This window comes from Heliangelus exortis, chromosome 1 (assembly GCF_036169615.1).
Source record: "Heliangelus exortis chromosome 1, bHelExo1.hap1, whole genome shotgun sequence".
Lineage (NCBI taxonomy): Eukaryota > Metazoa > Chordata > Aves > Apodiformes > Trochilidae > Heliangelus > Heliangelus exortis.
In genome coordinates this window covers 33,398,321-33,422,305 of record NC_092422.1, presented here as the reverse complement: position 1 = coordinate 33,422,305, position 23,985 = coordinate 33,398,321, and the positions used below count along the sequence as shown (strand labels likewise).

The window sequence follows — 23,985 nt, the reverse complement described above, 5'->3', positions numbered from 1 at the left end:
GCATAAAACTACACAAAGAAACTAAATTAAATATTTTAAAAGGCACATGGGCCAAGAGCATTGGAGACAAAGGTTCCAAGCTTCCATGGGATGTGCAACAGATAATATTATCCAGGTCTGATTACATACCATCTAAGAAATCCAAAAGAAATAAACAAAAAATGCCTCAAACGCAACCCTTTAATGTTAATTGTAGAGCTTTAGATTTTGCACATGCTTTCTATTAATTAATTTTATTCCTTTTCTCTACCTTCTAGTCCTACAGAATTGATTTGTGGCAATCTCAGCCTCTGTCTTTAGAAGTAAACCTATATAATAAGGCAGAATAACAAGTGTTTGGTTTAGAATTTCTCTAACCATATCTAAAATTCTTTCTCTCTTATGTGAATTTCATGACAATGCTGATTAAAAGTTTTCTGGCATGTTTAAAGGTTTCCCTATGCAATTTTCTAACTAACTTTTATTTTGTAATCTTAACTATTCTTTATATCCTTTATTGTAAATAATTTTTCTCCCTCTTTAAGAAAAGATGCTTCATGCTAGCTACCATAAAATGCTCTGAACTGCACAATTAATAGACCAATACCTCACTCTGCTGCTCTCTTTTCAATTACTCCATCAAACCAGGACTTTGCTCCTTTCCTTCTCACAGAAAAAGAAGTAGCGCTTCCTGGAAAAAATTACTTACCCTATTTAATATGTCAGGACCTCATAGCATACTGGGAGACTTTGAATGAACACACTTGGGAAGATTTTAATACATTGCAGCCTATTTCATTAAACCACAAGAAAATCATCTGTAGAAGGGAAACTTCCTGTCTTTTAGGTAATAGTTCTGAGTCCTACTATCTTAAAATACATTAAATAAATGTTCATATATTTACATACAATTCTCTTGACAATATATATGCATATGAAATACACAACTGGGAAATTCTCTTTTGACACTATCTTTTATTCTAAAACTTGATTGAACTGTATTTTTTATTAATAACAAGATTATTTTCTGAAATGAGTTTTAATTGAAAAAAACATTTAATGAAACATAAAGATCAGAGATTCACAGAATCATAGAATCTTTTGGATTGGAAGGGACATTAAAGATAATTTATTCCAACCTCCCTGTATGGGCAGGGACACCTTCCACTAGATCACATTCCTCAAAGCTCCAGCTAACCTGACCTTGAATATTTCCAGGGATGGGAGATCCATAGGTTCCCTGGGCAACCTGTTTCAGTGCCCCACCACCATCACAGTAAAGAATTTCTTCCTAATATCTAATTTAAACCTATCCTCTTTCAATTTCAAATTATTCCCTGTGTCCAATCACTACATGTTTTGTAAAAAGTCTCTCCAGCTTTCCTGCAGTACCTTCAGGTACTTGAAATCTACTGAGTCTCCCCTTTGACACTGGAAATAAGTTAACTACTCTAGGTATTCAGTACTGTGCCAGAAACTATGCTTCAAGTCTGATTAGGTTAATTTTTTTATAACCAAGCTATGTTCTAAGTTTTTTTATTAGCTCTTATGCACAGGCCTGCACATACATTGAGTATGAGGATAACCCTTACACAGTATGTACATTAATCATTATTGCTGATAAAAATACAAACTTTGCTGGCAATGTCTAAGTAAAAGAGATATATATCATATAGCATATATATGTTATATATGTTCCATGACATGTCTTTACTTCCTGTATTTTCTAAAGCAGTTTTTATACTTGCATTCATACTCATAACATTGACTACCTCTTTGTTTCTCCTCCCTGAGCATCCTAGCAGCAACTGAATTAAATATGAAGCCAAAGAAGAAGTAGAAACAGATACTGAATGACCTTGAAGTGAAAACCACCTGCTTTGCATGAGCTTTGGTGCTCTAGTTTTGAAAATCTGTGTTGTTTCACTTCAGTCTTTTATGTCACATCATAAGAAATGGATTTTGAGTATTGATTATCATGCATTATATGCTGCTCCTCTCACCATTAGCCTGTAATTTTGACTGCTACAGCAAGCAGACAGTGAAGAAAATCGAACAGGCACTTTTGTACTAGCAGCAGAAACTATAAACATGAAGTGAACTATTACCACCAAGGGCCAAATTAGTATATATAAGGAAAGAGAATCAATTTAAAGGTAAAAATATAAAAATATATTTATGTAAAATAGGTCATACACTGTGCTGTAGAGCAAGATGCACTGCAGAGTGTTATGCATCATCAGTCTTTATCTCTATGCTTGTCTCCCCCTGTTGAAAATAAACCCTTAATAATGCAAGTGTGTACAATAAACAGAGGCAGCCTAGAGGTTTTCCTAACTCTCTGGAGCTTTAAGGATAAACAGTCAGAAGTGTTTTATGCACTTAGGGGAGGACATCCACTAAAATAGAACTGCTAAATTAGCAGCCACAGAAAGAAAAGGAAACAAGCTATCTGAAAACAACACTCACCTAGGTAGGAAATGTATACTGGGTAGAAATTTAAGATGATATAGCATGAAACTAATGTTGATGCCATATAAAATGCAATGTAAGGTATGTATTTGGTGCAACATGAGGTATTTCTCATGTATTTTGTTCTGTATTACCAGACAAGCTATATTTAACACACCTTCCGTAGAAAAGTTAAAGCAAAAGATACTTCTATTATGCTATCTTTAATCTCCTATGCTTTCCTCATAAATATTGTGAGCAGAATTAAATATGGGTACTGGTTTCACCCTAAATATATTACACTGTAAAGTTAATTAATTAATGCTTTAGATAGCTGGCTCCTTTTAATGGCTAAAATGAGATATCTTATTTTGACTCACTAATTATATGAATTTGCATAATGATAACAAGAAGGAAACTCAAGAACTATTCTTTTAAACAGTGACTCAATGTAACCAAACTGAGTTAATAAATACAGCATTTTTTCTAATTTAATTGGACCTTAATTATTTAAATTACACATACAGACACAAAGCCAGAAAGTAAATTAGAAGTAAACAATCCAGGTACATAAAACATAAGTATACAAACATTTTCAATTAATATTTCATGTACTATATTTATAAGATAAAGAATACTATACTTTGCATCAAGTACTCCATGTAATGTAATAGAATAAGTCCAGTAAATCATATTTAATATATTAAATAGGACATACGATATACCATATATGACATACTATATATGAAAGTAACATTTTATTACCATGTTCCTCAGTGAAAGCTAAAGAGGAACTGGGCTAAATTATCGTATGAATAACACTAAATATGTTTAAATGTCAGTAGCTTTTGTTATATTTTATTATCCTAGGAGATAGTAGCCTATTTTTCAGGTATGTTAATTATTTACTCATTTTTTCTCTTTCAACAGGTGAAGCCTAGTTTTATCTACTATACAAATATGTCTTTCTAATGGACTTCTTTTTTTTTTCCTCATTGCCATAAATATGGGAGCTAAAAAATAATCATTAGTTGTCAGGGATGGCTCACTGGCTGTCTCAGGTGACTGGAATGGCTGCTAACTGACAGCTCTAAATGTAAAATACACTGGAGGACCCATTCCAGAATGTGCATCATCTTCCTTTTAAAGCATGCAGTTTCACACTGCTAACACAATCTACCTGCACTCTTGAAATGGTCCATTCTTCATTGCATTACAGAGTGAGCAGTAATGCCCATGTTTTCTGACCCCTTTTTCACATTACAAAGAAAAAGATCCATCTTTGAATGCCTGCATAGAGTTCACACTGACTTCCCTAGGAGACAGATTCATTTCAACCCTTATGTTGTGACTTTGTGTTCATTGTTGAAATTATGTCCATTTAGAATTCAGACAACAAAGAATAAAAGCATAAAAACCTAAAGCAAAATACTTGCTTTAGACTTATAAAACAAGGTATTCTTTATATATTTTTAATGGCTTGAACAGACATGAAAAATCTGTATTTTTCTTGTACATATGTGTAGACAGGTGGACAATAAGTGGCATCTAATGCCTAATAGAGAATATAAATAACTCTGCTTTTCAGAACTTCAGTAAATCTGGTAATATGACCAGAAGTGGTGTCTTTTTTTTTTTTCACTTGAGACAGGCAATTGTCTTTACAAAATAACTAAAGACTGTACATAGGTATTTATTACAGGACCAAAAAAAAAAAAAAAAAAAAAAAAAGGCTGCTTTGACATGTCCTGTACACTGGGGCTATATGACACTTCTGATGAGAACAATCAGCTGAAGTACTACTTCTGTGGCTGAATTTCTGCTTAATTACAATTGATTTTGACATAAATGAGCAGAGGTAAACAAATTCTTCTATACACATGCTTGCTGTTATTAAACAGAGCTGTCTCCAATCTGAGTATTTATATTGGCTTGTCTGTTTAAAGGCTCCCTTCAGTTAGGCAAAGCAATTATGTAGCTCAGATTAGCAAAACGACTGGCAGTAAAATGAGAATGGACTGCCACTTTTTTAAACCTCTTGGATCTGCTTGTCTTTTCCTGATAAGAGGAGGTTGAGACTGGATGTTACGAAAAACTTCTTAACAAAAAGGCTTGTCAAGTGTTGGATTACCCAGCCCGGGGAAGCTTGTTGAGTCATCACCCCTGGAGGTATTTAGTAGGCATGTAGATGTGGTGTTTAGGGACATAGTTTAATGGTGAACTTGGTACTTAACAGTTAGTTAACAGTTGGACTCGATGATTTAAAAAGTCTTTTCTAACTTAAACAGCTCTATGATCCTGTATTATAATTACAAGCATCTGTCTATAATTCTTACACTGAGATTAACTGATGTTGCTTTTTGTTTGAGATTTTTTTGTTGTTTGTTTGTTTTTTCTCTGCACACCGGATAAAAATAATATATTTTTTATATTGACATGACATAAAATACAAAAGCAATGAAAAGCTGGTGGGACTATGGATTTTATTCTAGTTCACATTTGTCCCAAGCCGTAAATATTGGAGAAATACTACAGGATTACAAGGAGAACTACAGAACATATAACATTTTTTTTACAGAAGTATGCTTTAAACTCATAGGTATGACTTAATAGCAATCACATGTTTTTGCCTAAAGACAGCGAAAGTGCAAGAAAACATTTCTGTTACCTGAAAATTTTCCATCCTCACAGCGGGCTGGTCCACAGATCCCAACAATGGGTCTTTGGCCTCTGCCTTGCTGTTCTGGAGGCAAATCAGACCTGTGAGTCACAGACAGGGATAGGCTCTGCTTCCAAAATTCACAAAAATGTCAAAACTTCCACAGTAGAAAGACAATTTCTATCTGCAGCCCAGGCACAGCTCACAGCCCTTGAAATTTTTCACTGTGCTCCTCAAAGGTACAAACACAGAATTTCATAGCTGACAATGAACTGAAAATGTCTGCCTAGTAAAAAGGGTGTCTCATTTCTTTCTATCAGAGGAGAAAGAGAGGCTGCGAATGAATACCTCGTTTTGGTTTCCAACCTTTGTCTATAATTCGGGCTGGCACCTCCTCTAATTTGCAGGAAAAAGACCATATGACAGCTATGAAAAGATATTTTGGCCTCTTCCCCATCCCACCATAAAAAACTCTTCTTAGCCTAGGGCTGCAGGAAGGAAATATACTAGGACTAGCTATGCCAGCTCTGCACTTAGCTGAGGAGCTACAGGGAAACTTTAGTTATCTGATATATTCACAGTTTAAAATAGTAAATCTTTGTTGTGGAGCTCAAAAGCTGTTTCCTGGAAAAGAAAAGAAACAAAACTGCAGTAATTAACAGAAGAGAACAGGCTTGCGGATCTGTTAGAAAGAACATTTTTTGTGTAACACATTTTCATACTCTTGATCATGGCAGTTCCACAGATTTTGCAGGGGAATTGTTTCAGTAATGGCACCTAAAAATGCAATAACTCTTAGGTCTGAAACCTAAGCAAATTTGTGTGACCACTTGCAGAATTTGCATGATACTGGATACTAACTTTATTGTTAGCTAGTCATAATTATAATATCAATATTTTCTATATCTAATTTGTAATACTTTGTAAATACTAATTCTGTATATTGTACTGTGTCAATGTTTAGGAATCTGATCATTAACCAGGCCCTTTGTGCACCAGCCTATACAAATATTAATAGATAGTACAGTTGGAGACAAGAGGTAACAAGTGATTATGACTAACAAAAGCAATGAATGGGAAGGAAAGACACACTAATGAAAATATAATCATGCTGTTGACATTTCCTGAAAATACCAATATAAAAGCTCCATAATTTAAAGAAGCTATCCCCATCTGTCACACCACCAAGCCACCAGCAATTAGCTATATATTACACCACTGAGCCTTCCTCACCGGCTGCCAATTATTTCAGTATACAAATCTTTAATTAGAAGGCACCAAGATTTTGCTTTGTAAGCTTGTCTCAAATTTATATATGACAAGTTGTTTCCAGACATTGACTGATGAGGGTGCCACTGAGTAGAAACATGACACGCTTCTGAAGAAATTTGTTCCTATGTCCTTTTGATGTCTCTGTTTACATTATGACTGTTAGGTAGACTCTCTTGAAGGAAAGTCTGTCATGTTCGGTGTAGGAGCATGATTTTGTCCAAAACAGAGTCAATGCAGTAAAGCCTTGCAAATGCTATCTGTTTTCCATAATTAAGTCTCAACAAAAATTCTAAAGGCTATATGAATGCTGGGCCATTAAAAATCCGACCACTTTGGTGAAAATGAGTAGTTTCTTCCACGTTCCCTCCAGCATGCCTGGATTTACATTAAACATTTCCTTTCCCAAACATAATGAGACTATGTCTGTTTATACTGATTAGGAAGAAAAGCCCACTGGGTATCATGCTCTGATTTAAAAGGCTGATGTTGTGTATGGGTCATATACTTTGGACTTCACGGGAGGTACAATGCATCTGAAAGAACACAAGGAAGAACATTTTTCATGATGCTGCTCTCAAAAAAACACATAAGTTGTGCAAGCATCTTAAGTAGCTCTCACTTGGACAAACAAATACAGAAATATCTTCTTAGGAAAAAGGAAATGATTTAAGAGTTTCATATAGAGTCTCCCCTATGCCATAATAAGTAGCATATTCATTATTGTTTGATTAGATGGTGCCCTAGACTATTGTTTAGCAGACTGCTGGTATTGTGTTATATTACTACCTTCAAAATAGATTTGCAGAATGGGATTACCCTTATGCCAATTTATGAAGCACCCACATTCTCTTAGGAATTTGAGTTTCATAATGTTATCATTCTTAGTTTTCTGCCTGGTAGTGCTCCAGTTACATAGATCAGAAAAAATAATTAAGGGTTCCTTTTTGAAATATGACTCTCTAAATATAATTAGTTTGGCAAAAAGAAATGTACATGTAAAGATATTAAATACATATTTTCAGGTTCTCTGTGAACTGTAAATGAACCTCTGAAAGATAGGTACTGAAGATGTCTCTTCAGAATATTCACATTTTCTTTTCCCCAGCACCTTCATCAAGAACCTTAAGTTTCATATCACTTTCTTATATTTCAAGGATTGAGGAGATTATAGTTATTAACAACATTAATACAGAAAATCTCTCCTGCTAGTTACTCTGATTTGCAGCAGATGAGATGCTCAACTGAAAGTCACCTTTTTACTTGTCATCTTTGCAGTTGTTATACCTTCAACCTTTGGACTGATGTCAGAGTACTGTGATGTAACAAAACACATCTTTAAGAAATATTGGCAATTTCGGAACTATTTCCCAAGATGTTGTCATTATGTGTTCCATTGTTTTCACTAGTATCTTCATTTTATAAGCTCACTAGCAGTTAGAAGCTAATTTTCCTGGTCTCTAGCAATCCCTCGTCCGAGGCATGTTCCTATAAAAAGGTGTATTTTAGTCCTGGAGATAGACTCAAAGGCTAGTTACAAACATCACTGCCAAGTAAGATGCAGTCAGGGTAATTTCTCTTAGATGTGCCCTTAGCTCACTTATCTGAGCACCCTTCAAAGAAAACTGAACAGTGAAGCATTAGATAACTAAACCACTGCTCTGGCAAAGCAAGTTAAAGATGCAGCTGCTACCTTTAAAGCAGCTGAGGGATTCAGGATGCCAGTGTCAATCTATTGACTTCCTTTAAGAAAATCTTTACTCTGTAGAGATAATGAAGCTTACTACACCCTTAAAAACGGGGCAGACATGCAGTAAAATCTGTTCTAGACATAGATCGCAACCACCTTTCTCAGGGTATTTAAAGAGACTTTTTCATTTACTGGAACTTATCACTATAAAATGTACTTAATTTACAACTTCATGTATGCTTTCCACCATGACCTAATTTTAATGGGTGGTCTTTCTCTCAGCCTTTTTGTCCCATTGGAATGAAGGGGCAAGAAACCTGTGCAGTTATTATTGTTAGGATCACAGGTAATGTGAAACATAGAAAACTAAGCCCCAGTATCTACTATATATCTACTATATATCTACTATATATCTACTACATATCTACTATATATCTCTATCTCTCCCTCTCTCTATATATAAGTATATATATAAAGCCTATGGGTTTCCTAATAAAATGTAGTTTTGATTTATTTTTTTTATTTAAGAAAAAGAATTGTTTCAGTTCCCAAGGAGACAGAAATTTTGTGTTAATCATCATATATGAAAGCATCCTAACCTTGAACAAATTCTGTAAGGAAATAAGGTATGAAAAAATTGTCTTATGGGGAAAATAAAATACCAAATGATCGAACATTTTTTTTTTACTAAGTCCACCTGTTACAGCATATGCGTGGTATATATCCCACTTCTCAGGTATCTATGAAGCAGATTAGCAGAGCTCTAAACTTATTTGTAAGCTCTCAAGTGACTCTCTGCTGTTCCAGCTGAAGATGGATACAAGGCAGCTAATTTGCTGCTACCAAGGGAAAATGTTATAACATAAAAACATTCCCTCCCTTAGCTTCAAAACTGTGGAGTGTCTAGGGAGCCTGACTATTTGTAGAGTTGATACTATGCATATGCTTCCTCTGTAACTGTTACATGCATACATCTGGCATCTGTCTCTGTGTTAAAACAGACTTAATTGTCCCTAGTATTACTATGTAAAAACCTCTAGCTTACATGGTTAATGGAAAATAAATAAATAAAAGGGTAGATGTAATTTTGTAAAATTATTTTTGCTTTATTGGCAAGATATGTAAATAGCATACATAAAGCTAACAGCAAAGTATTTTAATAAAAATTATGCTTTCTTCTTAGCATGATATTTATCACTGTGTACAGACTCTTAATCAAGTTGTGTTTTACTCTTTTATACAGACTGTAGCTGAACTGATTCTGAAGATTACTAATAATTTTTTTTTTTTAGAGAGACTCTATATGTTATTATATTATTCAGCTTACTGTTGCCAGCAAAGTCAAGACTCAGGCAAAGCACTTGATTTCAGATTTCAATGTATTTTGAAAAGATCAAAGAGCATGGCAAATCCTGTTCTTTGGTTAGGTAGACCATGCAGAGCAGTAATATTCTAAAAGATGGAGGTAGCTGCATATAGCTAATATTAAACTGAAGGTCTTTTGGAGTTATTTTAACCTTTGTGCCAATGTTTATCTCAAACTCCCCTTCCCCAGCAAGGCAAAAGAAATGCTTCTAGCTGGGAAAACACACAGAAATGAGTTCTTCCTGTAAGGTAAGATTAAAAAAGCTGGTGATTTGACATCTGATGTCATTCATAGTAGCAAAAATGAAATGCTCAAGGTGCTTCTTTTACTGTGATTTAGTTATCTGAGCAAAGCTGTAAAGCATGGGCTTTCTTAGGGCAGCTTAGGTCTTTTTAGTATTGAGGGAAAAGGCATTCCTGCAGCTAAGGTCTTCTGAAGAGCCTCGTTTCCTCCTACCATGTACACTAATTCCTAGTGAGAAGGAAGACAGGTCATAGCTTTTTCATCCCTCCTGTTTAAGCTTTACTCCCAGCAAAAGGGAAGCAAACCAGAGAGAACCTCCTTTCTAATCTGCTGTTTAAGGGAGGGTTCTTGCCAGTCAAGGGACTAAAAAAAATCCAGCTCCACAGTAGGGAGACTCTAATGCTGAATATTAATTTCAAAAGATGTCTAACAGCAGCTATGAAATAATCTCATTTAGGACATAGTCACATAATTTAATTTCTGGCAACTAAAATTAGGCTAGAATTCCTATGCTGTCTACAGAGGCAATGGAGAAGAACAGACTCAAAAAGCCATTCAGCGTGTTGGTGACAGGCTCCAGAACTAAAACACTTCCCAGATACGCTTAGCTATTTTATAATCGTAGAACACCAAGTTAGAAGGGATCTCCCATTGAATCAAATTCCTTGTTCCTCACACAACCACCTAAAACTAAACCTTCTTCAACGAATGCTACTGGAATTAATGTCTTGAAGTTGTCTACCTATGTGTTAGAGATACATGCCCACTGATCTGGCTTTGCCTGTTAGCTGTCTTAAGCTTTTCAGCACTCAGCAAATTGTGCATTTTGGATCTAAGGGCCAAATATCCTCTAATTTAATGTAGATGGGATTTAGGTGTGTTTCTCAGGACCACGAGTCACCTTTTCCTTAATCCACATTGTCCTCCTAATGGTAGGAAAATTGTCTCCTTGCAAAACTAATAACCTAGGGATTACATGCACATATAACTTCTGGGACTTCCACAGAATATTCATTCCATATCTAGTCAGATCAAGCTTCTTGGTATTTTTCCACTGAACTACTTTCTTGCAAAAGTAAAGTAACTTTCCTTCTCCCTGAATACTCTGCTACCGCGCTTATACCAAGCTAATAGAGTTTTTAAACAGCTGAAATTTATGTCTAAAAGGTCTGCATTTTGAATGCCGGAGGGAACAATTTGGGATCTGCTTCTCTTCATTGAGGCAAATTGTAGGCAATCCACTACCTTCTTGAAACCACGGTTCTGGCTCCAACTAAGTTCTTGCCAGTAACATAACAATGAGTGGTTTTGCTGATGTATAGGTGCTGCTACCTTTACACAAGCAAGATATTTGACATACTGTGAACTGGCCTTTTTTTTTTTTTTTTTTAATTAAATATTTTCTTCTGGTTTTATTTTATTTGATATTTTATTTTGATTATATTTTCCATAAATTTAACAAGAGAAATCCAGATCAGCTGATCAACTACTTTTTGTCTACAGAGCAAGTTGGCACATTAGGTATAAAACCAGGACATCATCCTAGATTCTGCTGGAATTTGGAGTCAGAGGTGGATGAGAGCCAAAGTCCTTCTTGCCAGCCCTTCTATCCAGCTGTACCCTGCTTTTGCAGCATAGCTCTGTTGGCTAACAGATCTAGCTGAATTCTAAAAAACAGCAGAGCACTGGTCATCTTGCAAAGATGCTAAATTCAAGTTCTCTCTTTCATCTACAGTTTAAACCTACAGGTCTTCTGCAAGTATTATCAAAGCATAGTTTAGCTTTTGCTTAACTAGAAAAAGAAAGGAAAGGAACTGGAATAATATTCCATATTTAAGTATCAGATTTTTCATGCCTACCTGCCCGTCCTGGGAGTACTAGCTTTGGATTAGTACTAGCTTTAGATTTGGAAACCTAAACTTTAAGTTATCTCAGGCACCCAAAGGTAAGTCAGTATACATTACTTTTTTTCCAAGGACAAAATAAAATTTACTGATATAGAGGAACATACCTGGAATTCCACCAGTCCCTGATTCCATTCTCAGAAATAATTCTGATCTCGAAATTGTTATTTAAAAGGCTGAGTAGGGCTGTGCTCTTCCATTCACTAGGTCCGTGGCTTATGACAGCAAACTAAATATTCCTTCTTTAAATAAATTCTCAGTTTAAGTTTGGCATGTGCTTTTTAAGTCAACAAAACTGAACCAGTATTTCCCAGAGATTCAGACTGGGGTGATAAACAAGGATCCCCAAACTGCCAACAACTTTGTTCGTAAAACATTAGTTACAGTCCTCTGCAAAGCTGACACATTTATTTAGCAGTTAATTTTTCTTTAAACATAACCAATTGGAAAAACAATTATGTTAATCCTGCAGAGTGTATCTGCATTATCAAATGTTCCCATGTTATATTACCACAGCTACATTTAGACATTACAACCTACTGATCTACATGGTATACAAATAAATTCAATCACAGCTTGATGTTACAAACTGCCTTCAACATTTTCATCCACAGTTCACCTGCATAACTTCAAGAACTATTTCAGAGCCATACTGGACAGAGTAGCAAGGCTAATATTCACCTTTTGGGGGAATAAAAAGCACTTTGGAATATATATTTTCAGTTTTAAACTATTTTTTTTCTTTTCAGTAGAAAAAAAGGCTAAGGGCTATTAAAAAGAAAATATTAATAATAAAATATTGAATAAAAAAATATAAAACAAGCACAGGAAAATACAGGGTAATTCTTTAACAGGTTAACCACTATAGTATGCAAGTCTGATTTAAAGAAAGATAAAAAAGAGTAGAAATCATAGACTATGTATGATATATATAAAAATTGTATATATATATCGTATATAAACCATCATATATCTAAATTTTATTGTAAAATGTCTTCCCTAATTTACCCTAGGATTAATTAACTAGAAATTGATTCTTTACAATATTTCTTAAAAAAAAAAGTCTAAAGCAATATATTTATTTTATTTCTGTGAGAATTTGTTTTATAAAACAATCAGCAAGTGTTATACTTGTATATAACTGACTATTCAATTTTAAACAGGAAATTAAAGTGAAGTAAAAATACTGAATAAAGCATTTCACACAGAGAGGGTTATATATATCTTTGGCACTTTTTATTTTGTACCTTTGGAGAGGAAAATACAGCATTTCCTATAAGCTTCCAGTGTCACAGTTAGCCTGCTCTAACTAAGATGACAGTATGCTTCTTTGATGACATGGATGACTACATCTAAAATTCAAGTCTTCCTTCAAGCAAAATTGTAATCCTGTGCAGAAGGTCAATGACAATCTGTCTATTAAGACCAACTGTTTGTAAGTGGTAAGCAGCATTTTCTTGTTAGGATTTTTCTCTCTCTGCTTTGCTATCTGATTTCTGCAGGGACATGCATCTATTTACCACACTAAATCCTGTTGTTCATCTTTTGCATCTAATATACTCTTTATTCATTTCCTAGAGGTAGACAAATAGAGCTGGAGTTATTGTTAGCATTCTCCAAAGACACAGTCAATGCAGATCTAGCTAATCCCCTCCTACTTATTATTCAGCAATCAGTGCCTGCCAATAGGATTTAGGAATCCCAAAAGATAGTGTTTAAAAGGAAGGGTTAAATTCTGCCTCTTTAATCACATTCTCTGTTCCTGGGAACAGATTCATGGGATCTATTCCATGGAGGGACCTCAGACTGCCAATTAAATTAAATTCAATTAGATGGACAGCCATCTGAGTGAAAGAGATCGCTGTCATGATCCGAAGTGACTTTATTAATGGTGAGAAGTTGCCGGTACAGACAGTTCTTTTAATCTGCTCCAAAGGCCTACATATCCTTTTCAGAAAGTTGCATTTGGGAGGTATCACCTTTAGAGCTAAGCTCCCTGAGAAGTGATCATATTAACAGAAACCTGCTGGGGTACTTGATTTAACATTAAAGTGAATTTATCAGCTACTCCCAACTTTTTGAGAGACTAATTGAATTATCAAAGGCTGCAAGGGGGAATGTAAAGCCTTCTGAGAACAGATCTGTAATATAGATAAAATCCTTAACTTGTGCCATGTGATTATCTTAAATGTAGTAATAGCCTGAGTGTGAAAAGACCTGAATTTGAGATTTCTTTTGCCTGTGTAAAGCCTCTCACTACCCACCAAAATTACAGGAAATGTCAAGTGTTTGGCACAGGAAAAAGACATAATTATTTCAAAACAATTTATTTATGCAGTGCCATATTTTAATGTCTTCAACTGTGCTAGGTGCTCACTGGGGTAAATTCTACCAAATATGTTGTTCAGATACGTACAGGATATATTTTAATCTTTCACTTTCTGCAGTCTTTCAGAACAAATATACAACTTCCGTCATTTTCAGTGGGATCATACAGAATCAAAATCAGACACAGATGCATCATCTTCCTGAATATGCTTACACAGAAAAGCCGCTATTAGTGCAGATATGAATTTCATCTGTTAAAATTCAACCTTGCTCAAAAATTTGTAAGGTAATTACCTGAGAATTTATTTCTATTTTTTAATTGTATCTCTTTTGTTGTACAAATAGGTTTGGAATTGAAGAACAGATTCTGGCAAGAGAGAATAGTTGTTTGAGAGTGGGTAAGTCTGCCAAATTTACAGAACAAAGGCTATTTGTTGTATCACACTGGCACTTTGTCAGAGATCACCTGAATATATATAACACAGATTAAGCTGTGTCTACATACCCACACATAATCATCTATGGAACACCCATCTACAAGAAGGGCAGGAAGGAAGATCTGGGGAACTTAGAGGCCTTTTAGTCTGACCTCATGGCTAGGGAGGGTTATGGAGTAGATCATCTTTAGTGCCATTATGCAGCCTATGTATGACAACCAGGTCATCAGGCCCACGTCAGCTCGGATTGATGGGTTCATCTTCTATGACGAAATGGCACACCTAGTGGATGAGAGAAAGGCTGTGGATGTTGTTTACCTGGACTTTAGTAATAGCCTTTGACACTGTTTCTCACAGCATTCTCTTGGAAAAGCTGGATATGTAAGTCCTAGAGTAGCGTACACTTTACTGGGTAAAAAAATTGTCTCGATGGCCAAACCTAGAGAACTGTGGTGAATGAAGTCAAATACAGTTGGTGGATGGTTAAAAGTGGTGTTCCCCAGGGCTCAGTACTGGGGTCAGTTCTATGTAATATCTTCATCAACAATCAGGATGAGAGGATCTGGTGCATGCTCGGTGAGTTTGCAGATGACACTGTGTTGAGAGGGAATGTTGATCTGTCCACAGATAGGAATGCTCTACAGACCGAGGCAGATTGTATAAGGTTCAACCAGGCCAAGTGCTGGGTCCTAAATTTTGGTCACAACAGCCCCATGCAATGTTACAGGCTTGGCGAAGTGTCTGGAAAGCTGCCCTGGCAGAAAAGGACCTGGAGGTGTTGATTGACCCCTGTCTGAATATGAGCCAGCATTGTTCCCAGGTGGCCAAGAAGGTCAACAGCATTCTGGCTTGGATCAGGAATAGTGTGGCCAGCAGGACTAGGGAAGTGACTGTGCCCCTGTTCTCAGCACCGGTGAGGCTGCACCTCAAATGCTGTGTTCATTTTTTAGCCCTGCTGCTACAAAAAAGACATTGAGCTGCTGGAGTGAATCCAGAGAAAGGCAACAAAGCTGGTGAATGTTTTTGAGAATAAGTCCTATGAGGAGAGGCTGAGGAAACTGGTGGTGTTTAGTCTTGAGAAAAGGACGAGGGGAAACCTTATAGCTCTCCACAACTACCTGAAAAGAGGTTATAGTGAGGTGGGTGATGACCTCTTCTCCCTAGTAACGAGCAACAGGACAAGATAAAATGGCCTCAAGTTGCACAAATATATGAAAAGTATATAGTTACTCTATTGTAATTATAAAATTACAAAGAAGGCGTGTTAAAATGGAAAAGTAAGAGAGTAAAACTTGCAAGACTCACATCAGAGAAAAAAGATATAAGACTAGTTTTGACCCTGTAAACCTCCTATGCTGCAACCAAGTGCAGTGAAAACAAGCTGTAGGTGTTCACTGCATGAAGAGGTGAAAAGAGGTGGCTGTAGGAAGTGTGAAGATAATTCTATATTCATATGGTATTCATCTCAGATTGCAAGGACATCTGCTAAAATGTTTCCTCTTAAAAAGAAGCTTTAGAGATGAGTAAAAGCAGCTAAAAATTAATAAATATAATTTAACAAGACATTAGAAGTACTAAAAAAGACAGATTTTGTAATCTTACTCTGTCATAGGAGTATCTCATTCCATGAATGTGACTGGTGATAATGCTGAGTAATTAATAACTAAACCAAAACTACCTGCTTATCTGTCATGCACAGAGCAAAATCTGTAGTATTCTCAAAACAGGCTGGTATTGTTTGCATTTTCAATTTCTCTTATGGCAACCTCTCAGAGGCATGCAGAATCTGCTCAGTGAACAGAACCTGATCACAGATCAGGAGAAACTGATGAGCAATCAGTTGTCTCTAATTTATTCTTCTCAATATAAATTGTCTTCTTAATTAATATGAGAAGGTAAAGAAAAAGAAAACTCTCCTCTGCATTAAATGTATGTCTATTCTTTCATTATTTGCAAATCAAATGTCTTGCCAGCCTCTCAAGAGTCTCAGAAGTCACACTTGACTCTGATTTTTGGGATGTCATTTCACTGGCAATTCTGTTGTCTGACTTTCCATCTGCCACCACAGGAAATGTTTTAACCTTTTCAAAACTCTTAATAGTTTTGTACATATGGTGGCCTTCTGACATCTTTGTTCCACTAATATTCCTGGCCAATTTTATCCTCCTTGAGCTTCTCCACAGGGCTGTTAGTCTCTTGTCCTTAATGCTGTTCTGCTTATTAAATCTATTTCTGTTGTACTGTCTAAAAAGGTAACACACTAAGAATAACACATAGTTCCATGAGTAATAGAACTAATTAGAGTTTATTTTCTGAAAAATTTTGTATTATTATTGACAATAAATATGTCTTGGAATGCACAGTCTGCTGGAAGCTTTCTTGCTAATTGAGGCACTGTTAATGACTTTCTTCAGTCAGGAGTCTTCAGTGTCTGCTAATCTGTGACATGAGTTTTTCACTTAAATTGAGCATTTATACAGTCATTTTTATAGACATTACAGTTGTCTATATCCACAAAATTTGTGGAAACTTATTTCTCATTTTTCTTAGATACTGCCTCAGAAGTTACAGGCAACTGGGAAAATAGGCAGACACAGATTGCAATTCTATGGAGTTATTTCTAAAAAAATCTAAAAGTATGTCTAAAAATCCGATTCTTTCTCTCCGTAACCATTGTTAAAAAAATATTTGCCCTATACAGAAGTTGTGGATTTGTTTTTTTCTTGAATATCTGGAAAGCACCTAGGAGATCATGAATACTACCATAAACTATTGGCTATTTATTTTCAAATATCACTTTCTGGGAAAATCAATATAAAATATGTTAAAATGACTTCTTGTTAAGAAGCAGGTTTGCCTAGTTAAAAAGATTCACTAATGTGTCTATGTTGCTTCTAATGATGAACTAGGTCAGATCCTTACACTGGGCATGTAGTACTACTTTGTGCTGTTCACACAGACAGGTATGTACATTTACACCTAACCAAGTAATGGATGTGGGACAGAGTCCCAGATTGTGATGCTTGCCTACTTTTGAAAGAGGAGTCCAAATACCAGAGAGGTGTCTAACTTTACAATACCTTAGAGTAATGTATCTAATTATCTAAGCTAATTTAGATATTAACAGCTGATCTGACTACCACTGCTAATTAGGTGCAACATCATGGACCAAAACTTCACTCCAGATATCTAAATATAGATGCAGGTTACCATCTTTAGGCAGCAAGACTGGAAAATACTTGGTTCCTTATCCTAAATATAGCAAGACACTTTGCACACAATTTTGGCAGTGATTATGAGCAAAGCTGCAGAACTGACATCTACTTGGATTCTTTTTCTCTCTGTGTTAGGAAAGGCCCATTTTGATTAATCAGGCTTGCTACAAAACCATGCTATTTCTTTCACACCAGTTATCAAGAAAGCTGTTTTGAAATTTCTTGGAAGACAAGCCCCAGCTTGTTGGGCCCAGCTGTATTACATCACACAGCATCACACTCACACATGATTAATGAAAACCTTATCATCCAACACCAGTCAAGAAAGAATTGAAGTTAACTTCCTTATATTCCTATCCCTTCTGTAACGATAAAGATCTCCTAGTGCTGCTTTAAAATATTGAGCAGATTAGCTTATTACAGTTTGAGCAAAGGACACAGGTTTCAAAAGATTACAGCACAAAATTAACCATAGGAGACTATATCTCTATCAGATCAAAATATAAAGATTAGGGGGGAAAAGCACAAAAAGATGAGGCAATACTTCTGATGAGAGTTGCTTCACTAAATCAGAATTACAAGTTTAGACTTCCCATTCTCCATCAGGTACTATATTATAAGCCTTAAACCCACAATAAATGCCACTTTTTTTTATATAGTTTTAAGTAGCATCCAAGACCAGTTCACACAAGGAAGGAAACTTTATGACTATAAACCTTCAGATCAACAAACTTCAAATTTAGCAAGCTTAAGCATGCCATTTGCTACAGGAGCAGAAAAAAAAATCTTTTAAAATGTATCATTTATCACTAGGTCATTCTAAAGAACACAAAACAATATTTCACAGGGATGTGCATAATAGATGTTGGCAAACATGCAGTGACAGGAAATGTCTGGTATATGCCTGCTTAGATTAAACACAAAATCCTATTAAAAACAAAACAAAATAAAACCGGTGTTTATAAAAAACTTCCTGTCCACTTTTTAGAACAGCTTCTTTCCTCACTAAGACAGAAGTCTCTTCAAATTGAGAAGTCTCTCTCTAAATCTTAACTTATTTCACTGGTTGTGGTTAAGATCAGCTGCATTAGGTGTGGCTTTGTTTACTTTTTTTTTCCTTTAAGCTACTTTAAGCAAAACAGGAAAAAGAGTTACATAATGTAAAAGGTTTTTTCTCCATCAAGCTCTAAACCAGGATGCACTTCAGAGTATTTTTACTTGAAGATTGTTTTATCAATATTGATTCTGTTATAAATATATAGCAAAAATACATAACTGTAACCAGTTCAATAATAAAAAAAGAAGAATTAATATTCCTTTATGGGGAAAAAAAGTGATTAATTTAAAAAGATTTCCAAAGCTGGACTCTAACTAAGCCCTAACTTAAGTTGTACCACACCTCCAAGAGGAGGTCAGCTGAAATGAAGGCAATGGGGCTTTTTATCCTTTGCATATCTAGAGGATCTCCTTTTAGAAATATACATGTATATCTGTAGTGATGAACAGGAGAAATATATTCTAACATCTATATATGCTTTCATTAAATATTATGTTGGCAAATATATGAAATATGTGAAAACAGGTATATTATTTTTTTTAATTCTCCAGTCTGCCATTTCTCATTTTGTTTTCCTTTGATCTTGTAATGTTTTTCTCTGTGCCTCCTTCAAAATATGTAATAAAATGCTCTTCTGATACTCAGCACAGGGTTTTCTAAACTTCCCACAATTTAACTTTTTCATTGAATTAAAACTAACACTAAAAACCTACACTAAAAATAAGCCACAGAATTAATCTTCAAAGCTGATCAAAACATGAATGATCACCACCTTTGTTTATTTTAATTTCCATATTGTTATCAGTTCTGTTTTTTTCCTCTTGAAGTACATATTTAATAAACTCGTGGCTGTATATTGACTGCATTTACATGACACCAAGTGAGATTCACAGTCAGTCTTATGCACTCATGCAGGCAAAAAGCAGAAATAATTTTTCAAGCTTTACATTTTTGTGAGGTATAGAAATTCTCACAATATGGTCAGGTAGGCTATAAATGAATTTTCAGTCTCAGCTAAAATCTGTGTCTTGCAGTAAAAAAGGTAATAAGACCAAGTATTTAATACTTATCAAAAAACACCTTTTCCATAAATTTATACTAGGAGTAATGAGCTATATTGTGTGGTGTTTAATGTGCTCTAAAAATGTGGGAAGAAAATCTTCTACCCAGCTCTCAGGTATTAAGTCCGTCCATCTTTTACGTTGACAGTTCAGCTTCAGGCTATAAAATAGAAGAACCTGTTCTACATCTACTGTTTAAAACAAGAGCAGAAAAACTAAACCTCCATCAATCTGCTGTCTTGGTTTTATGGCTTATCTGTGGCAAAAATGAATCATAAGAAAGATTTGTTCTGATTCCACAGACAGATCCATCAACCCGCTGGTACCCATGAAGCATGCTTTCCTAGAGAGATTGGCAGTAATGGTGAAGTTGAAGTGTTAAACATACTATGACACTGAGCTATGGATATTCGTTTGCAACTATACTAAGGATTTGTTATAAGAATGTATCTAGAAAATGTGCATGCACACACCAGAAGCAACACAAGTTCACTTGGTCATTTTTTCAGATCCTCGCCTTTTGCAAATGGCATACTTTCTTTTAGAGCCCTATCAGGATGAAAGCAAACCAAAGGAGACAGTGATATAATTTTGATTTTTTTTTTCAGAGGAAATTTCAGAGGCAATTGAAAAAAAATTGCAGACAAATATGCAGCTTCTTCACAAAATTACTTGTAAGCTCTTCAATAAACAACACAGTCTATTGAGTTCTGAGCTGTGACTTTTCAAGCTGTGGCTTTTCAAAAAACAAACCCTACACAACTTTATAATCTCACATGTAAATTTTGGATGACAAGAGAAGACAGCTAGCAGATGAAGTATTTGCTCACCTGAAAGAAGAAGTTCAACAGACTGAAGTCTACTTGTGATGGTATGTAGGGTGAGGATAGCAAAGGAAAGCAAAGTCGGGAATGCTTGAAAAATAAAATATTTTTAGTTAACAAGAAGAAATGGTCTCTGATTTTCTTAACTTTGTGAATAGCCCATCTCTGAAAAAGTGTGGTAGCTGTTGCATGAAAGTGCTTCATTCTTTCAGTTAAGGGCCAGTGCAGAGCATATACAGCAGTAACTCCCATTGAGGTACATAATTTACTCAGGCTAAAAGGGAATGTACACTGGAATGGTGAGGCAAATGATTTAGTGTAGTAACTCTGCATGTAGTTTCAGCTCTGTCCTAACAGCAGTTTCATAATACATTCAAATCTCGTGTGAGAAAATATCAACTAAGTGGAGAAAAAAAATTAGAGACATTCTTCTAAAAGATAGTTCAGTTTGCTTTAAAGCATGACACAAATGTGAGAAAAGGGGACAGAAAACCACACAAGTATACTTTAGTGGCATTTATTCCATAAAGATCGTAAAAAACGTATCTTGTATGGATTATTTGGATATTTGCAAAGCATGAGAAAAACAACTAATTACATAAGCTATCAACAGCTTCCCATGGAAAAAGCTTATAGGGTTTCTGACCTGATATCATATTCATTTAATCTAATTTATGAAACTGCTTGAGGAAACATTCAACTGCTTTCTGAAAGACTGACTTGGGGATTATTTGAGCTGTGTAATTGTTCAACTGATCAGACTTAAAAAGAAACACTTTGTTTTACATTAATCTTGCAGAAATGGGCAATGAATTTGAGGAATAGATTGCTGTCTTAAAAAGTCTTGCCAAAAAATGTCTAGCTGAGAGCAAGCACAACTACTTTTTTTTTTACATCTCATTTTCTTATTTTCAATCTTTATTCCACATCTGTTCTTTCCCCCCTCCTCAGTAACATAATTATACAGAAATTCAGCATAAAACAGGTGGAGCAGTTAATAACAGGCAGCTTAAACATTTTTTCAGACTGATGCCCTGCAGATGTTTCTTTCTTTCTTTTCCTTTTTTTTTCTTTCCTTTGGCTTCTCATTTGATTTGTATATGTATCTATTATGATCTTGAAGTATGCTCTGACAACATACAAAAGAACCTGACAATAAGTCTGGGAAGCGCACATGTTCAGAAGGCCCTTATTATGACAGGGCACTTAAAGGGAGAGAGTGAAATTAAGTTTGTCTAAGTAAAGAAGGAATTTGTGGAATAGATAATCTCGTACCACACTCACTCCAGAAAGACTTTCAGACCTTTTAAATGCATTCTGTATAAAGGCTGACAATCTTTCAATATGTCTCTATGTGTATATTTTATTTTATCCAAAATAGGTTCACTTTACTTTTCTATATTTGACACAAACTCACTACACATTGCAAAAGTAATCATGCCTCCATGATAAATACTCCTCATTTTGCCATACTTGATTTCAGTAATTAGCACTTGACATTTATCCTAAAAGAGAAGGGAAAATGTTATACTGACAGATGTTCAAAAGGTCCACTAAAATATAAGAGTTTCACCATGCAGAAAAATGTACAAGATGCTATTTTTCCCTGAATTTTCAAAGAGTTCACTAATTAAGCTAAATAGAGAAGCCTAATTCCTCTGGAAAAAAATGTTTAAAGAAGATGGAGTTAACTGAGAAAAAAGTACTAAAAGTCTTGTAAATCTCCTGTTTAGCTCACACACACACACACACACGAGATAAAAATTACAAAAGACAATGCTGGGCAGAAATATAGTAGCTGTCATTTTATGTGATGTAAACAAAGCACAGGAAGTGCAACTGAACATACAACCTATTATAATTAGAGGATTTTATCTTTAGGTTCACACGAATACCTTAACTAGAATTATTCCATGTATGTTGAGTTGGCTTATAAAAGATGGATCCAAACAAGCATGATAAGGGTGAATGTTTTTCCTATGAGTTCAGTAATGTATAAAGTCTTGTGTTTGTATTCTGAGGAGTAAATAACCTGCTTGGGGGGTGCAGGTTTTGTTGTCACTGGTTTATTTTTACATTCTTACAACTATTCTATGTTTTCTGTATTTTCTGGCAGGCTTATGTAAAAAATGTTGATTTTTATCTTTTTCCAGCCTGCCTACTGCATGAAATTTTTACATTTATGTGGAACTCTGCTCACATATTTATTATATTCTAGTTGGATGAGATACTACCCTTTATTAATGAGACGCCATATAATCTCATGGCTCCCGCCGGAGGAAAAATATTACCTGCTTTCATTTTTCTCACAAGAGGTGATGAATAGTTAAAAATTAGTACAGAAGACACATGTGAGTTCCTAGTTTATCTATGAAACATTTGTTCTTTAAGAGGGTCACAAAACTGCTTCTTCTAACCTGCAGGGTTAAAAGTAAAAAATAAATTATGCCATTGCAGTGGTAAAGTAGGTTTGATATAGCTGAAAAAAAGAATGTTTCTTAACTATTTTTTTTTTTTTTTTAAATCTGAAATGTCTTTTCTTTGGAAAAAATAACATGTTCGATAGTTACAGATTATGAGATCATTTAACTTTCTTTTGTTCTTCTGAAAGCTCCCTGGTTTAGCTCCCTGGAAGAAAGTTAAAAATCATTTACAAAGGAAAAGAAAAAAAAAAAAAGCCCAACCAAAACTAAACTCCAATTTCATATCTCCCTTTGTGATAAGGTAAGAAAACACATTTGATTTTTTTAGAGAAGCTGCTTTAATAATGAAAGATTACATGGATAGCTTTTGTAATGTGCCCAGTCAAGTTATCCATAAATATGTGCATACGTAACAGAAAAATTCTTTTGTAATGCAAAATTTGACTTTGCAAAAAGAGAGTATTTCCATGAAGGAGTTCTTCAGCATAAGCTTGAAAGGACTATCTTCATAGTTTCACTTTTAAATTATCAAAGTTTCAGAAAACTCTTTTTGTTCCACACTATCCTCACCTGCTCCCAGCAAAGGAATCAAAGCAGAAGAGGTAGTTTGGAAGCAAGCTGGAGATTCTAAAGAATGTGAGAAGAAACTGAGTACTCTGCATATGGTATATGCTGAAATTACCTTGGAATTCTGCTCAGAACTACCTGACATATAATGTGTTGCTATTTACTGTGCACTCATGTGTGCCTAGAAAATTTGGATTCTTGGAACTGATCCAGGCAAACTGCAAGTGAAGCTTCTTAGATCAGTAGGAGAGCAGAGAGGAGTTACTTTTTGTTAAAGAAAAAATCCTTTCTATGCTTGAAATTCGAGATTTTTTTTCCTAATATTCATGAATCACAGATATATTGTAATTGTTGTTAACTAATGTTTCATGTGCAGCAGTAAATATATAATTACTCTATATACACATTAAGGTTCTATCAAGACATGATAATTGGCTTAAGAAAGTAATGTCCTCATATCTTTGTAGAAGGAAATTTTCCTAGCTGTAAAATACATTATTTACAAAGTTTAT

At 35.0% G+C, this 23,985-nt stretch overlaps 1 protein-coding gene across 2 annotated transcripts in view; it reads right to left on the bottom strand.

The window, feature by feature from the left end:
* The window catches only part of PCDH17 (protocadherin 17), a 93,644-nt gene that overhangs the window by 7,888 nt on the left and 61,771 nt on the right, over positions 1 to 23,985 (bottom strand). Inside the window, exon 5 of one of the 2 annotated variants that reach the window (XM_071740495.1) lies at positions 5,099 to 5,173. The exons of the other annotated variant lie outside the window; for it this stretch is intronic. Within the exon in view, the coding sequence (XP_071596596.1) occupies positions 5,099 to 5,173 (75 nt within the window). The remainder of the gene's footprint in view (positions 1 to 5,098; positions 5,174 to 23,985) is intronic. 2 annotated transcript variants of the gene reach the window in all.